The 18,361-nt window shown below is 42.3% G+C and overlaps 2 protein-coding genes across 3 annotated transcripts in view; both read right to left on the minus strand.

Moving 5' to 3' along the window:
- Positions 1–2,369: 2,369 nt before the first annotated feature.
- The window catches only part of TMEM242 (transmembrane protein 242), a 28,766-nt gene continuing 12,774 nt past the window's right edge, over positions 2,370–18,361 (minus strand). Inside the window, exon 4 of the mRNA XM_006749565.3 lies at positions 2,370–2,892. Coding sequence (XP_006749628.2) covers positions 2,794–2,892 — 99 coding nt within the window. The 3' untranslated portion in view covers positions 2,370–2,793. The remainder of the gene's footprint in view (positions 2,893–18,361) is intronic.
- Positions 2,849–18,361, minus strand: part of LOC102734680 (L-lactate dehydrogenase A-like 6B) — a 21,912-nt gene continuing 6,399 nt past the window's right edge. The window contains exon 2 of one of the 2 annotated variants that reach the window (XM_081829201.1): positions 2,849–11,323. In XM_081829201.1, the coding sequence (XP_081685327.1) occupies positions 9,375–10,502 (1,128 nt within the window). In that variant the 5' untranslated portion in view covers positions 10,503–11,323 and the 3' untranslated portion in view covers positions 2,849–9,374. The remainder of the gene's footprint in view (positions 11,324–18,361) is intronic. The other variant, XM_081829202.1, reaches the window with a different exon arrangement.

The raw sequence follows: 18,361 nt of genomic DNA on the forward strand, positions 1-18,361 counted from the left end.
TTTTTCTTAATTTCTTATATTTTCCCCTTAGGAAACCTCCATGATTAATTTGCAAGTTGAGTCCCATACTGTCCATGAAGCGAAGCAGAATGTATGACAGAGGAGGTGATTAGGTGCCACCTTTTGACTGAGCACTAAGCAAGGTTTTTCCGACGTCGGCCTGTGTCAGTCCGACAGAACGAGGGTCACTTGTGGTCACACCTCAGTGCTGCTGGGCCCCGCAGCGGCTCACTCCAACTCCGGATCATTAGAATCCCGGTTTCTTGTGGAGATGGGCAGCTCGGCATCATGTGAGGCCCTTCCTGTGCCCTATTTTTCATTCTGGGGTTGTTTAGAAATCATATTTTCTTGACTCTGAAGATAAGAGCAGCCCATGGATACGTTTTTATGGGGTAGCAATAACTTCCCGGAATACATGTGTTTTTTTTTTTTCCATGAATGAATCCTGAGGCCTAGGAAGTCGCCCCGCCCTGCCCATCGCATTTTCTCTATATTGCTTTCTCTAATAGCTCTTTTGGTGCTGAGATTCTAAACGTAAAGCTTAACGCTCAACCAGCGTAAGCAACATTCTTATGGAAAGCCGCCTTAATGTTGGCTTACGCATGAAATGGAAATGGCTTGTGTCATCCATCCTTTAAAAAATTTCTAGTGCTCAGCCTCCATGAAATGGATTGCTTATGGGGAGATAATGTCTGTTCTATTCCTTTTTAAGTCTGTGAAAAATGTCATCCTGGTTAATAGGGTGATTAAAACTCTCTATGCTCCAGGAGATAAATGTGATTATGTTTGTCATACTCTACCCAAGATAAAGACAGCAAAGAAGGCAAACTTGAAATTCCGTAACATTTCCTCTCTTCCATATCCAGGAACATTCAGTACTCAATACACAGATGGTACTTCACATAAAGAATAACATTATCTGTTAAACATTTTTCCTTCCCATTAACCAATTTAACAATATGCCTCTGGTATAAAAGCAATAAACAAATGACTAAATCTTCTGAGTTTTGACTGTAGAAAAATATCACTTCAGTCATATTGCTTGTTTTCCTTTAAACTTTCATCTGTGTTACTTCATTTCTGCTTTTAAAATGCAACTGCAGCCTACGCCTGGTGTATTCTAGGGAGTCTGTCCCTGTCAACCTTCCCTCTGCAGGTGATTCACGATCATTCTTATGGGGCCACCTTGCCATCCCTCAAGGACGACAGACATATATGAGAAGGGTTTGTAAACATGAGGCATGCCACAGAGGTATGTGTCCGAACATTCATTCCTCAGGCCTCCCATGTCCCAGGCCTGTGGGAATGGAACATACCCACCATGCTCCTAGACTCAGGCCAGTAATATGGACACAACCTGTTCAGTTTGGCTCTTGCCTTTCCTTCCTTCCTCCCATTCAGAGGCTAGAAATCTTTTCTTAGCAGAGATTTAGTTAAAAATGAAAGCTGGGTGAAGAGTTTTAGCTACTCCACATGCCCTGATAAATTCCACAGTTCTTTCCTTTTAGTCCTGGATTTTTAACAGGTTACATATGAATCCCAGATGCTGCTTACACCTGTTTAATTAATTAACAACACAGCAACTTTAACAGGGTAACGCGGTCCAGAGAAAAATGTTACATTATGCACTTGACATTTCATTTAAAAATTTTCCTTAGAACTAAAAGGTTTCATTATAACAGAAAAATTTCAAATGTACTTTATTAAACTGGATTGCTAATTAGAGCCTAAGTAATTATGAAGAAATTGCACTACTGATATCCAACCATATTTTTTGGGATATACTGACATATTAAAGTACTTTCTTTAAAAAATGTTCATCTCCAGTAAAAATAATTGCATGTAGGCATTATCCTCTGTTTTCTCTAAGATATCATGGAGGACAGGAAAGGGCTGGGCCTATGTGTAAGAATCCATGAGGTGGCAGAACTAACTACTTAATATTGAGACTTAATACCTAGGTAACTTTCTGGTTAAAAATATTTAAGATAGGTGATAACTGGCCTATTTTTACATTAACAATTGAGATAAAACTACAAACTATTAGTCAATGTTTAGGGACACAGAACCAACTTCTCAAAAAAGAACGTGTTATATCCGTTATATCATTATTATTTTAGATGACTACCTTTTCAGGTTAGCATAATCTGTTACTGGCTGCTGCTTCTCTATGTCTGAGAATTTCCAGGGCCTTGAGGTGAGCTCATCAGCTAACTGACGAGCAGGTGCAAATCTAGGGCTGCATTCAGGACAACAGGACACACCTGCTGGGGCCTGACAGACAGGGTTTCCCTGTTCACCTGTCACTGTGGAGTTGGCCTAACAGGAGGGAGCCTTCCATGTCCTGACAATCACATACCAACAAGAAAGGCTGTGGAAACTCATTTAATTAGACACACTGAGGTACCAGTGCTGGTAGGAGTTTGTCTATAAAGATTTTCCATCGTCTGTTATTTTACATTTTTTTTTCAGGTACAAAACTTGGTTTTAGCTGTTACTAACAGAAGTATTTCCCTTGGGATCTTCTCCACCAAGAACTTATCCATATAATTACTTTGAAAGGATCCTCCTAATTTTGGGACAACCTTAATACACACACACGCCACATCAATGTTAAAGTAAAGCACACAGACTGTGGGCCTCCTGTGTGGACACTGAACGCCATCCATCCCGTGGGTTCAGTCACCAAGGCACATGTTGCTGATGACAAATCAGGGGAGTCCCTTTGCTTCTGTGGCATCTCCAAATCTACCCTTGCCATGACAGTTTTAGACTTTCCCCACCATGCTCATCTCATTTGGATTTCAATGTTTCCTCCCACTCAAGAGAAGATTCGGAGTTCTTGGGAATTGCTGGAAATATTGATTGCAGTTTCCTTCGAAAGTCTTTCATCTGAAAGAAGAAGAAAAATCAGTCATCAAAATTAAAAGAAGGGGAAAAGAGCCAAAGAAATTAGAGAGAGACCCTGTTGCTGCCCGAGTGATGCTTCATTGCTTGTGGGTACAATAAAAGGTAAAGATTGCTCCAGCTACCTTAAAAGGAAATGAGACACCTCTTTTCTTCTTCCAAGTATTTATCTATGGGCTTTCAATTAACATAAAACGCCATTCTGAATCTGGAAGGCAACATAATTTAACTTGTCAACCCTCCATGATATTTATTTCCTACCAGAAGAATGCTGTGTATTGTTGGCTTTCATATATAAAGATGGGAGAATGGGAGTTCTGGGGTTTCTTTTGGGGGAGGGGGGTTTCTGTTTATCTTAAATATACCAAGAATTTTGGAGCCAAAAGGAAGAAGTGGAGAGAAGAAACTCAGTAGGAGGTTAATAAAGAATGAACCAGTGGATGGCAGATAAACTAGAATGTTCTCATATGCCAGACAGCGTTGAAGAATCTGTGTAGAGGTTTTACCGGCAGAGGTGGATCTGGAACCCAAGAGCTGGGGCAGGGGGCTGAAGATCTTCAATACGCAGTGTCAGCCCAGAGCACCTGGCTCCACGTACGGAGCGCACGGCCCGAAGGGAGGGCAACACTCATTTATGGGAGTTGGATAATCTTTACATTAGATAGTCCCAGCCACACAGTTTGATTCATTATTTTAATCTATCTGGTCCTGCTGTGAAGGTATCACTTCAGCAGTACAGCGCTGTGTTACGATATTCTCATCAGCCATATCCTAACTGCATTTCTCAAGGATATGGATCCCCTCAGTCAGACCTGTGAAGCACCGGGGACTCACTGACAGCACCAAGTCATTTCCTGGAGTGGTTATTTTGAGAGTCGGCTAATGTTTTTTCATTTCACTTCATTTTGAAGCCGATTCCTTACCTTGTTTCTAAATTCAGCAAGTGGGTCGTGTTCAGGACTTGTCAGTTCCTAGGCATTCGCTGCAGCTATTAGCAGCACGGACTCTGGGATCAGACAGACCTCACTGTTCAAATCCTAACTCCACTACTTGGGAAAACTGCTTCCTCTCTCTAAGCAGTAGATTGCATATGTGTAGAATGGCGATCATTACCTGCTTACAGGGTGGTGAGGATGAAAGCACAGCACCTACCACATGGGGGCGCTCAATATATATTAGCTATTGTCATTATAGCATCATCAGTGTTGTGTTCCAAAAACAAAGTTCACATGGATAATATGGTGGGTTTGTTAAAGCATTACTTGTAGTTCAATATCATTTGGTCTAAGTATTTTGACATTGGGAGATCCATAAGGTTACCCATTCTATGTAGTCTGTAGGAGGTCCATGCCAACCATCCCAATGTTTGGGTCCCAGACACCAGTCCATGGCACGTATGTCTCTCCCTATCCCTGTCTCCCATGCAGCTCTCTAGCTTGTACTGTGGCGAATCCTTCATGAGAGGTTGTCGACTAGAGGCAGTACTGGGGAGGGGTTGGAACTGTAGTTCCAAACAGCAGTTCTCAAATCGTGTCATGCCATTTTGGTTGTCAAAATCACAGGGAACTGCTATTTGCACGGGAGGGGGGCAGATTCTAAATATCTAACATATTGCTTTGGGGACACCTGGGTGGCTCAGTCCATTAAGCGTCTGCCTTCGGCTCTGGTCATGATCCTGGGGTCCTGGGATCGAGCCCCACATCAGGCTCCCTGCTCAGCAGAGAGCCTGCTTCTCCCTCTCCCTCGTGCTCTCTCTCAAATAAATAAATAAAATCTAAAAAAAAAAAAAAAAAGAATTGCGTTGTCTAAAATACCAACATGGCCCCGTTGAGGAATCTTTTGCATAGACTTTCTCAGTTCAAAGACCTCTCTGGCCAGGGTCTGCAATGTGCTGCCTAGTTCTTTCCCTTCACCTTTACTGGTTGAACATCTGTCACAACTAAACCTAACGACAGTTTTCAAATGGGGAGTCAGAGAGTGAGGACATGAAGAGAATCATTTACCATTTCACCTTCTCAGGGATGTGGAACATGGGCAGTTGCTGAGAAGGGAGAAGCTGGGGAACGCAGATGAGGTCTGGGGAGTAGAGTCACTGCTCTACTTCAGCATGGGGACCTGTGTTCTCATTTCCTCCTCTTGGACTGATTTTTTTTTTCTTGTCTTTAATTTCCCAAGTATTGTAACATTTACTTGCTCCCAGAGTCATAAATGAGTTACTGAACCACCGGAAGGAATCATATCTGAAAAAGAGCCAATTAGGAATAGACAGGCTTCAAAGAGAAGTAAAGGAAGGGAGGCAAGTAGATAAAGAACACCATTTAGGCCTCTTCTTTAATTTTACAGCTGTGGAAATGGAAACCCAGAGTCCACATTTAGGTTATAAACAGGGCTTCATGTTGCCTTAAACAAGGGTTTCCACAGCAGATTTTTAAGTTTGTTCTATTTTTGTTATATGGATAGGAAATGAAAGCTTTTTTTTTTTTTTTTACCTCTGTCAATTTCTGATATGCAGTTCAGAGGTGTTGGTCTTATCAGTGATACTCTATCACAGGCCAATAGAACCTTCTCCTGCTTAAAAATGTGCTTGAAAAGATTTAGGGGTTAAGTTAATTTAAGCAAATTTAATTATAACACCAATGTACTGGATTCCACAATAACAATGACAGCTATTGCCATAAGCCATGCCCTACCTTATATCCCAAAAGTTTGGTGAGGTTGGGGCATGCTGGGAACTAGTCTCTATCCAGTAACTCAGTTTTACTCTGCAGCATTTTGCAAACTCTGGGATCTCTTCTCTCCTCTTGCCCTCTTTCCTCTGACCAGGGAGAATCTGACCTTGGCTATGGGTCACAGGGCTACCCTTCTAAACAGGGCCACTGTGTGTACTGCCCAACTCCAGGCGCTGCCCTCCACAAAGACTAAGACAGGAACGGCACCCCCTGGGCAACGAGCCTACTGCTCAAGAACCTCATCCTTAAGTCCCAGTGTTTGTGTCCGACAGTGATGGGTTGTCATATGATCAGAAAGTATACTTTCTGAAGGCAGTTCTCAAATACAATGTCATGACAGTTGGGAAACCTATTATAAGTACTTTGTCACTAATATGGACATTCTGAAGACCGGGTAGGAGCAACTTTTTAGATATTAGAACAGATTCAAGATTATGCCTCTAATAATGTTACTCTCATTCACATTACACCAGCTTTTTGAAGGGCCATATAGCTAGTATGCCAGGAGTGAAACACGGGATACTGCTGCACATTTATCATGCATGTCTTGGCAGGAAAAAAAACATGAAGACTTTTGGTCTAATATATGGTGTGCTGAAAAACTCCTTAAAAGCTCAGGATATGTACCCAATTAATTTGAGAAAACCCTTAGAGCATCTATTCTTAAAAAAATAAGCAGTTATTTGGAATTAAAAGCTCAAGTTGTAAAATGTCTTTGCCATTGACTAGCTCATTTAACTTCAATTACCTCTTGCAGGACTTCAGTGCCGGAGGTAGAATGATGAAAGCTTTATAGAACCAACTGATAAGAAAGCCTTTGGATATGTCAATAATTCTGGTGCCAAGAGTAATTTTGAAAAACCTGGAAATGCAGCTTTTCCATAAAATAGAATAAGACTATAACTGTTACTTGAACAGGAATAAAAATGTCTGCCATTTGAGATTACCTAGGTGCCAGGCACTGTACCAAGCATCAGGCTATTATTTAGTGTTTATAATTCTATGTGGCAGAAATGAGAACCACCACTTTACATATGAGAAACCAGAGGTCAGAGAGGTTAACCCAGCCATGGTGACGTGCTTTCTAAGTACAACTGACTGAATGATGTCCCAGGCTCTTTCTCCATAGCCACGCTGGTTCTGTGACCTGGAAAGACTTGGTACCTCTATAACCTCTAATCACACACCCTCTTACACTAAAAATGACTTCAAAAGCATATATACTCTTACAATGGCTACTATTTTATTTAGAATGGTATGGCAGATTATTATCAATGTTCACTGATAACCAGAGATCATGTACTTCTCGATATAGGGAGGTTATACTTCTCCACCCTCTTGAAGTTAGGTAACCACATGACTAGTTCTGGCAAAAGAAATGTGCATCACTTGCAAGGTGAAGCATTTAACTGCAGCTGTTTCCAGGCCACTCTTACCTTTCCATGGAAATAATGGAATCCTGTGTTACTACAGAGGTGTCTCAAGATCAAAACAATCTGAGGTACGAAGCCACCTTGTGTAGGACAGCTCCCCTAGAGACTCAAGTAAACCCACAGTGGATTTTACAAGAGAAATAAACCGTTGTTATTTTAAGCTACACATCTGGAGACTGTTTTTTCAATGTAGTATAACCCAGCCTATCCTGACTGACATAGTGAAAAGAATTACAAAACAGACCTAGGGCATTCTCTGATCCCCCTCAAAATTACACTAAACTTGGCCGAAACATGGCTGAATAAAAACTCAAGGGCTGGACAAAAGGGAAGAGAAACTCTGTGCAGTTAAGCTTAAATAGCTCTTAGAATCAGCTGGAACCACCAAACCACCATTCTCCCCACTTTCAGAGAGCTCAGTACAACAATTAGTCCCATTATATGATACTACTTCCTGGGTAATCAGAATATTTCTAGATGTTTCCAATAAAATAGTATGGGAGTTCTGATCACTATGGTAAAGGGTCATTTTTTGGGGTGAATTGCTGTTCTAGGTCTATCAACTAAGCAGGACTGGCTTATTTTATTTTTTTAAATTTATTCGTCAGAGAGAGAGAGAGAACAAGCAGGGGGAGTGGCAGGAAGAGGGAGAAGCAGACTCTCCTCCGAGCAGGAAGCCCAATGTGGGACTTGATCCCAGGACCCTGGGATCATGACCTGAGGCAAAGGCAGACCCTTAACCAACTGAGCCCCCCCAGGCGCCCCAGGACTGACTTTAGAGAGGAGATGCTGATACCTTTCAATTTTGTTTAGCCCTGCAGATATCCACATGGATCCTGAGATATGTTTGAACACACCATATTATTTAATATTCAATTGCATTAGGAAAGCTAACATGAATTTAAAAATCTTTCTCAGGGCACCTGGGTGGTGCAGCTGGTGAAGCATCCGACTCTTGGCTTCAGCTCAGGTCGTGATCTCAAGGTCGTGAGATGGAGCCCTGTGTCAGGCTCTGTACTCAGCAGAGTCCGCTTGAGATTCTCTCTCCCTATACCTCTGCCCCTCCTGCATGGGCTCGCTCTCTAAAATAAACAGATCTTTTAAAAAAATCTTATTTTCTAAGTTATTAGTATATCATTTAGGTAAAGGTCTGATAAGCAGCTTCACTTTCTCCTAAACCCACACTGTATCACATGCATAGTCTAGAATCTATAGTAAAGTCAACTGATTTAGGAATAAAAAGTGAATGTGTAACTTTCTGAGAAATAAAATCTCTGAAGTACTCATTAAAATAACCAATTTTTATGACAATGATTAACAACAGGGCAAAATTCAAAAACAAGAGCTTTCTGTTAATGTGAAGTAAACTGAGCAACAGGGATGACCCTGGAGCATCTTAGGGCCAGGGCCCACTCTGCTGATAAAACCAGGCCTAACAAGAACAGTCTGTAACACGCTTCCTGATTTAACGTGCTAACAGGTCAGGATCTCAGAGCCAGTTCTAAAATAATTTTAGTCAGGCTTTGTTTTTATCAACTCCAAAATTTAAGTATGTTTCCTTTCCCTGCTGAACAAATGACAGTAACACTTGCCATCTGTCAGGCCTCTTTCTAAAAGCTTTACATTTTACTGCATTAAACTCTTTATAAGTGCTACCAACCAGATCACTCCTTTTTTCATATTTTAACCTAATGATCCTGCTTCACTGGCATCCATACACGAGCATGTGTGTGCCCCTCCCCCCCAACAAACAGGACCTACTCACAGCCTCCGTTTTATAATGCCTTTTTTTTTAAGGCCCAGCTGATAGTCACAGGGGAATGAAGACAGCTGACGGCTCCAATACAGAAAGTACTTCTGTATGTACATTTATTTTTACATTGTAGAGGAAATTACAACATCTTAAAAACAGTATATAAATGAACACAGTAAGTATAAGCCATCCAGAATGAAAGAACATGTACTTAATGAAAATTATCATTTCTGTAACACAAACACCTACATCCTAATCCTTTTTGGACCAAAGAGCAACCGCAACCACACACACACAGCAAGTACTGCTATATTAGTGGTACAAAAACACCTTCTTTGATGCAATCACTTAATAATTGTGGGGGAAAAAAATCATCCTGACATCGGGATACTAAATAAAAAAGCTGGGGGGCTAAATAAACAGGTAACTCACTCTACTTCCTTTCCTGTTTCCAACTTCTAGAAATTCAAGCTTATAAAAAAAAATTAGACATACAAAACCCTGTTAATTACTATCCCTTCAGTAACTTCAGAAAGGTAGTTTCAAGCAACTTTAAAGCTTGAGCTCCTTCTGGATTTCCCAAAGTGTTTCTGCACTCTTCTTCAGACAAGCCTGTTCTTCAGTGGTCAGCTTTATCTTTATAAGGTCTGCAATACCACTCTCTCCCAAGATACATGGAACACTGAGGAATACTTCTTCGTTTATTCCATAGAGACCCTTAATTATGGTGGAAACTGGATGCACTCTTCTAAGATTCTTCAAAATACTTTCTGTTAAATCAGCTACAGATAGGCCAATGGCCCAAGAAGTATAACCTTTCATTTTAATAATCTCATAGGCACTAGCAATCACATCTTTGTGGACATTTTTCCACTGCTCAGGATCTTGATCAGTGCCTATATCTGAGTTCAGATTCTTCAGAGGGACACCGGCGACGTTCACTCCACTCCACACAGGAACACTCGAGTCTCCATGCTCTCCAAGGACCCACCCATGACAGCTCTCAGAGTGGATACCAAGCTTCTGCCCAATCAAGAAACGGAAACGGGCAGTGTCCAGATTACAACCGCTTCCAATAACACGGTTTTGGGGAAATTCACTCAACTTCCAGGTCACATAAGTTAATATATCCACTGGATTGGAAACAACAATCATTTTGCAGCGAGGGCTATATTGGGTGATGCTGGAAATCATTAATTTAAAGATGTCCACATTTCGCTGGACTAAATTAAGGCGTGTCTCCCCTTTTTCCTGGCGTGCCCCTGCTGTGATGACCACGAGGCTGGAGTTTGCAGTGACAAGGTAATCTTTGCTGGACACAATAGTCGGCATTTTCACGAAAGGGCTGCCATGCTGAAGATCCATTGTCTCACCCTTCAGTTTGTCTTCATTAACATCCACAAGGGCGAGTTCATCGGTCAAGCCCCTTAACAGGATGCTGATAGCACAGGCCATGCCAACCGATCCGGTTCCTATAATGGAGACCTTGTTGTGATGAACGGCCTCCTCGGAAGTAAAATTCTTGATAAGCTCACACCTGACGGTTGCCATCTTGGACACGGGGGTGACGGCCCAGGCGCCCGTGAGCGGGAGGCCCCCCGGCCGGCGGGGACACGGCGAATTCACTCTCCCAGCGCCTACTCTCCGGCCGGCCCGCAGGACTCCCACAGCCCATCTCATGGCCACTTACTCCAGAGATGGAGGAAGAGAACCGAAGGAAATGAGAGACAAGCTCTGAGGTGTGAAGGAAGGCGCCTGGTAACCGTTAGACGCCCCTCCGCCTGCTACTGCGGCTGCGCAAGCCCGTGGCTGTTGGGAGGCCCCTCAGGCCACTACTGCGGCTGCGCGAGGCCGTGGTGCCGGAGGGCCCCGCAGCCCCTACTGCGGCTGCACTTGGCGGCCAGCCCGCGGGACATCTCAAGGGCCTCCAGGAAAGTACTCGCCTCGGACTGGGGTGGGAAAAGGGCTTCTCTAGCAAATCAATTCGGGAGTGAAAGTTTTATAAACACGAATTCTCTGCAATCTTTAACGTGTATGATGGCTCAACACAGATCCCTGGGATTACTGATTTTCTATTTTTGCTACAGATGCCAAGTAAAAATAATCCCAGTAAGTACAGATAAAAATAGGGTTAAGTTTTCTGAACTGTATCCCTGCCGGGAAGAATAAGGTGTGTGTGCTCTGTCTCCAAATGGTCGCCTTCACCATTTCTCTGCATCTGTAGGAGAAGTGGGGCTCCTGTTTTATGTTGTATCCAATTTGAGAACTTTCTATTTGGAAAGGTCCCACTGCCTTTGTAGCAGTCACGACCATGACCCACAGCTGTGGGGAAGTCACAGCAGCTGACAACAGGTGAAGTGGCCGACTGTGCGCTAGCTAGTCCAACAGCGAAAACTCAACGGCGAGACGCTGTTACTTCTTTCTCATGCCAAAGGAAAGCTTGTGATTCAGAGTCCTGATTAAAAACGACTTCTCAAGTCGACAGGTGGGGCGATAGCCTTCTATTAAAATGAAGACAGATCTTAAATGTCCTTAAAATGGCAAATTTTGGCCAACGCACAAATCAGATAACTGATTAAAACAGTAAAACAAGTATTAGCCAGTACACAACAGGGCATCAGTATATCTTGCCTTCCTCTGCATTTCTCTGGTCAGTCTTATGGACTTCCTTGGAAGTTACTAAGAAGATAGCAGCTTTACATCTGATGAAATATATATCCTCTAATAAACCCAGTAAACTACAAAAGTCCAAATAAAAATAATGGCACTTTCTCCCCACTTGTAAATAGAATTCTGACCATATAATCATTCCTCAAAGTTCTCCTCTCCTTCTAAGCAAGCAATATGCTTTTCCTTAATAGGGCTCTTAGCATTCACAGCCCCCTCCCAGTCAGAAAACAAACAAACAAGCAAAAGCATTTCAGTTTCAGAACACCAAATCTTGACAAAATGAATATTTCATATTTTGGCCTTGGAAAGCTATTCTTATTCTTTCCGCCACTGAAATGCCATCCAGAAAGACAGGAATAATAAGCAAAGGAGTTGGTGAGGGCTGGAAAAGTGTGGCTATTAGTGGAGTTCTTGCAATCCTGTTTCAGTGTGACTCGGCACTATAGCAGGGACCAGACACCCCATTTAGAGAGTATGGGGTCACAAGCTCCATGACACACACCATGGTGAGAGCACCACATACCTGAGTCCTCTCCACAATGGTGGTCAGACTTATGGTAACCATTTGTCAAACTGAAAACTGGAATTTTTAAAATGATCATCTTTATTTAATGATGGCTAACATCTTAGAGGGATCCTTTTAAAAGACCAACTTTTGACGGTTTCTTTTATCCCATTCATAACTGAAATGTTTTAACCTGATGCCTGTTCCCACCTTCTTCCTATAATGATTCCTTTGACCAGTCAAGTCATTTTCTAAGGTAAGTGTTCTTGAGGACGAAATTCAAGCACATAAAGACTCTTAGCTAGATGACTTCTTTCTAAAGTAATTTTCTTTCTAGAGTTTGAACCTCTTCAGAAATAAAATCTCTGACAGCTGCCTCTTCAGTTTTTCCCCTTAGCCACAACTAAATCAATTTTGAGAAAATAACACTCTCCAAAATAAAAATACCTCAAACAAAGCAGCTTTTTATTTACAGTAAGTCTTGAGATAAGAAGGGAAGAACTAAGAAAGACAAAGAGATGTACATGACCTCCAGAGCAGATTTAGGTCTACTCAAAGATGTGCAAAGCTAAATAAATACAGCCAGACAGCTCCCTAATGACCTGTCTTCGGTGGCTCTTTATTCCTTTTGAATGGAAAACCTAACTCAAATTATCTATTCAAAATACAGCATAATATTATAGCTGATGGCAGGATTATGCTTGATTATATCACTTAGGAGGGAGGAAGCAGGAAATGAAGATGACCAGCAAGTCTCTGGACAAGCAATGGCTGCAAGTAAGTCATTCTATTCTTGCTGCGTGGACTCTCACCCCAGCTCCTCTGCCCTTTTCCTATCTAGGAGTCTGGTTCAAGTATTCCATCCTCTTAGTCTTCAATCCCCCAAGCAGAAGTGACTTTTAAAAATCCTATGCCACCAGAGTCTTTTGTACCCCTCTCCATTGTAGGACTTATCACACGTTATTAAATGTAATTACTTGGGAATTTGTCACTCCAAAGAGATCACCTTGTATTTAGAGCCTATCACTACCCTCTAGGTCAGAGCTTGGTGAGTGAATTCAGTAAATATTCACGGTAGAAAAGAACGAGTATAGAACCCAGTGAAGTAAGGCTAGAGGACAGAAAGGTGAGAGAAATGGGAAGGCACAGCTGGAGAATCCACCTGGTGCCAAAGTTCTAAATTAAGGGGTAGGTAAAATGTGTAGGGCCTGTTTGGGGTTTCTTAGCAAGGCTGATGTATAAATTTCAGATAAAGATATGGATAAGCTAAAAGATTTAACTGTTTTCAAAGCCAAAGCCAATACCTACCAAGTCAGAACATACAAAAAGAAAAAAATTCTACAGTGCTAGAAACACAGTAAAACAAATATGCAATGGCAGAGAGAATATTTTCATTCTTTAAAAAAAAATGTTTTGTTCTTTGGAAAGCTTTTAAAAAATAACCACTGCACAAAACTCCTGATATGAAAAAAAAAAAAGCGAGAGAGAAGCTGCAATGAAAGCAGTATTAATTAATATTGTAAGCTATAAACTCACCAGCAAGCAGAGCATTATATAAACATAATTATTTTAAAAGTCTTCTTTGAGTGATTTAAAAATCATAAAATGCAAATTGTAGTTTTAAGACGAATTAGTGGGCTGTGCTTCTATTGCTCTTATACTAAAATCTATATAACTTTGTAATCCTTGTGCGGGGGTCTTTACAAATACGAGCACCTTAAAGCATTTTCCTTTGTCCGTGATACTAGGAATGCTGGGGAGGGACAAAAGTAGGGCCACAAAGCTTTGTTTCCTGATAAAAGCAGACTGTCAAGTCAAAACACTGCAGTCAACTTCCATTGATGGTATTCAAATATCATAACAGGAATTGGCAAGTTCATCTAACAAAGTACCCAAATCTCACTTCTTCTGTTCTTTAAAGGCATCATCTACACATAATTTTTGATGCACTTAAAAGAGCCACATGTGGGCACCTGGGTGGCTCAGTTGGTTAAGCAACTGCCTTCGGCTCAGGTCATGATCCTCGAGTCCCGGGATCGAGTCCCACATCGGGCTCCCTGCTCAGCAAGGGGTCTGCTTCTTCCTCTGCCCTCTTCCCTCTTCCCTCTTATGCTCTCTGTCTCTCATTCTCTCTCTCAAATAAATAAATAAAATCTTAAAAAAAAAAAAAAAGAGCCACATGTATTAATCATTCAAAAGGAAATATTTTAATGAAGCACAAAACATGAAAAACAAAGAAACTAAAACTCACTGGTAGGTGTTTAAATAGCCCAAATCGTAGCTTAAAACTGACAAAACTAAATTTTATGGATTTGGGCTTTAACTGCATGGGTGCAGTTTTATGAATTCACTCCAATTATTCTCTGCAGTTGGATTAATAGAAATAATACCACAGTCCTTGATAACAGTTCTATTCATCTAAACAAAATGATATGAAGACTATGTTTGTACACCGAAGTTACCCTCAATTTAGGTAGAAACTTACATTTACCTGAAGATAGAAACTTACATTACCTTTACAGTCTCACAACTGCCAGAACAGATTAACTCCCTGTTGTAACGGCTAGAGATTAGTTTGCCTCAAGACCCCATCTAGGCAAGGAACAGAGCCAGCAGCAGAACAGTAGGAAGAGGAAGGAGTGTTCAGTGGGGACATTAGCAAGGACAAGGCTCAGAGGCTAGAAGAACATGGCCTTTCAGCAAGGCTAGAACTCTGAGTGCAACAGAGAACCAGCCAGACTCTCGAGCGCAGCGGTGCGGACATTTGCACCAGATCCCTCTTTGTGGGGCCTGTCTTGTGCAGTGCAGGCCGCTGAGCTGCATCCCTGGCCTCTATCCACTAGATGCCACCAGCACCCCCACCGTTATGACAACCAAAACTGTCTGTGGATGTTGCCAAATCTTTCTTCTGTGGGGAGGGGAAGTCAAAATGCCCCCATTAAGAACCAGTGGGTTAAAGAATAAGTAGGAGCCAGATCACAGAGGGACCAAACCATTTCAAGGAACTTGGACTTTATTCTCAAGGGAAAAGTGAGCCACTGAAATGGCAGAAACTGTGAAGACGAGGGGAGCAGCAAGCCGGGAGGGGAGGTGGTGAGGAAACCGAGAGTTCTGGATAAGACACAGGTTGCTGGCGTGCACTGGGACACACAACTGATGATGTACAACATGCAGTTGTGGGGCAAATCCGACATCAGATTGTTTAAAATGCCGAGGACTATAGTTGAGGGGACTGAGGGACCGAGCACAGAAAGAAACCTGAAGGGTGCAAATACAAAGCCACTGGATGCCCCATGTTTAGAGGTCTGCCAGGGAGCAGCCAGCAAAGATGTGCAAAAATAGCCAGTGAGGTCGAAGGTGTCTCAGAAGCCAAGAGACAGCGTTTCGTGGAGGAGAGAATGCTCAACCGTGCCAAATATCATTGAGAGGTCAAGTAATGGGGTGATGAAGAGAAGACCCGGGTGTGGCAACACGGAGGACATGGGGACCCTGACCAGCAGTTTCCCCCACAGCTGGGGAAGAGGCTGAAGTGAGGGGAGAGGGGGGGAGTGCAGGCAGTGACCACGGCAGATCGCTCAGGAAATCTTTTCTAGGGAAGGGAAGGAGACAAACGGGCTGACAGGTGGAGCAAGATGAGGAACATCAAGACAGAATCTGTAGAGGCGGGAGAACCTGGAGCATGTCCATACACACTGCAGTGGAGGGAAAACTGACATTCAGCAAAGGCTGAGGATAATTCTGGGAGCAAGGTCCTCTGACAGATGGCCGTGGTGGGCCTTTGGGAGCAGCATGGACACTCGCCCAGGGTGACATAAGAAAGGCCGAGTGAGGAAGACATGCAGGGAGAAGTCTGGGGAAGATGAAGGCCAGAGCCTCTTGCAAAGTGTTGAGAAAGGACTATGGAGAGGCTGGGCTGCAGGCAGGGAAAACAGAGGTCCGTCGTGACAATCTTGCGACAGGGAGACACCTCCAGCTACAATGGCAGTGGGAGTGTGGGAGAAACAAGACTTGGTGAGTGATTAGATACAGGGGTGAGAAAGAGTGTGGTCATGAACAGAATCCAGCTTTTCTCTCTGGGCAGCTCTATGGATGACGCTGCCGTTCACCGTGAGTGATCCAGGAGTAGGATGCAGGGTGGGGACGGGATGAGGGGCAGTAAATAACATTCAGGTGGGAACACACGTGATGCCTGCAGGACATCCAAGCATCAGTGTCCAGGCAAGTGGGTGTATGGGCAAGGAGCTCAGAGGTCGACTAGAGATGCAGACCTAGCAGCCTTCTGCGTGTGGATGAAGCCACCGGAGCAGATGGACCCTGTGAAGGAGAAAATTTAAGGGCAAAGCAAGGAACCTAGCATAAAATGTATAAAATAAGGCAGCAGCATTTCAGAAGTAAATGGAATAGGGGAAGGAAAAAATAAGAGCCAAACTAGGATTGAGAAAAATTACAAAAAGAATAAAGAACTATAAAAGGCCAGAATCCATTAACACAAGAAGAAAACAATAACTGATATATCTAAGTCATCAAAACCTTGTAAAATTACATTTGGCACAGTCTACATTGTGGAAAGATACATAACACATTAAAAAAAAAAGATTTCTTCTTAAAATTATTAGAAATTATTCAGTTAGGAAAATTCAATTTGAGTGACCACTTCATTTTCGGGTACACTGGTAAATGAATAATAATATATATAAATATATCAACATACACATATAAAAATGTTTTATAGATTCTTAGATATTTCTAAGTGACCAACCAATAACAGGTACCTTTCACAACAAAGCGTAGGGGGGAAGCGTAGGTTACCAGGTCTTCACTCCACAGTGCTTTATTTAGAGAGATCTGCTCATGGGAGTCCAATTTTCTATGCTCAGTATTAGAAATAAGGACAAAGAAAAAGAAAACCCAAATGAAATCAAGGATACTTCTCCTCGAGTGGAATAAGGCTGGTAACATTCCTGAGGTGATTAAGCCTGATTTGTGTCAGGCTTTGAAACAAGGCTTTCATGGCAGAGCTTATCTTTTCTAGTAATTGTTGCACATTCCCACTTTATAAAATGCTTGCAGCCCTATTTTACTTATAAAAAGAAACTCATGGGTTTTTAGAAGAGGTATTTTGGCAATATGCCAAAAAAAAGCCAATTTTTTTTTTTTCCCGCCCTCTTGGCTTAGGCCAACCTTAGACATCCCCCCCACAGAAAACAAAATACGACATTGGTCATTACCTCCCGTTTTAAACTGAGCAAGTCCCTGTGATTTGGTCTCTCTGTCACCAAATTGCCCTTCCACATTACATCGAGTGCCTCTTACCACCGGATGCCAAGCCCATTAGAGCTGCAGTGAATGGGAAATAAGGGTTATAGAGATGTTCTTGTCACCTCAGACCTAAATTTAAGTGATGCAGTGCCACTTCCAATTAATTTAAAAATGATTCCAGGAATATATTCCTCAGTGCTTACACTGTTTGAAGGCCCTCAGCTTGACAGAACTATCTGTGCAAGATCATGATGACTCTGTGTTCTGGGCGTTCTAGTAAGTACTATCAGCAAGTGGAAGTGAAGCTGGGTCTGCTGACGTTATGGTAATCAGAGTAAGGAACTGAAGTTTGCTTCGGGGACAGAAGCTGGTAGAGACGTTTGGAAGCTCTCAAATTAGATTAGGCAAGGACGCAGAAGGGACATATTTCAGTCACTTTTCAGACTTCCCCTGCAGATCCCTCAGAAGTGGCTACCATTAAACGATTTGCCAGGAGACGGATTTGTTTTTAACCTTTGACTGAAACCAAAGAAAACTACAAAGCTTACAGTCTATTTCCTTCTTAGATATCTCAGATGTTAAAAACTTCTAAGCCTTTTCATAGTTTTATTTACATATGTGGTTCTAGCATTCACCTACAAATGTTGCTTCATTTGAGACGAATAACTTAAAAACTGTGTAGGAATAAACATATTTAATACAAGATCTACCAGAAATTAGCAAAAAGTCGAAAGAGATTTTACTGTAATTAGCAAAAGCCCTCAAAGCTGGTCATAAGGTCATTAAGAAATGAGCGTAAACCCAGCGTGCCTGGGTGGCTCAGTCGTTAAGTGTCTGCCTTCAGCTCAGGTCATGATCCCAGGGTCCTGGGATCGAGCCCCACATCGGGCTCCCTGCTCGGCGGGGAGCCTGCTTCTCCCTCTCCCACTCCCCCTGCTTGTGTTCCCTCTCTCGCTGTGTCTCTCTGCCAAATAAATAAAATCTTTAAAAAAAAAAAAAGAAAGAAATGAGCGTAAACATTAACAAAAAGTATACTTAGCAGCAGCTACCAAAAAGAGCTGGAGAAAATACATTTTATTAGAATGAATCCAATATTGTCCTAAAG

The sequence above is a fragment of the Leptonychotes weddellii genome, chromosome 8, assembly GCF_054177405.1.
Source record: "Leptonychotes weddellii isolate Sample4059 chromosome 8, ASM5417740v2, whole genome shotgun sequence".
NCBI classification, from domain to species: Eukaryota; Metazoa; Chordata; class Mammalia; order Carnivora; family Phocidae; genus Leptonychotes; species Leptonychotes weddellii.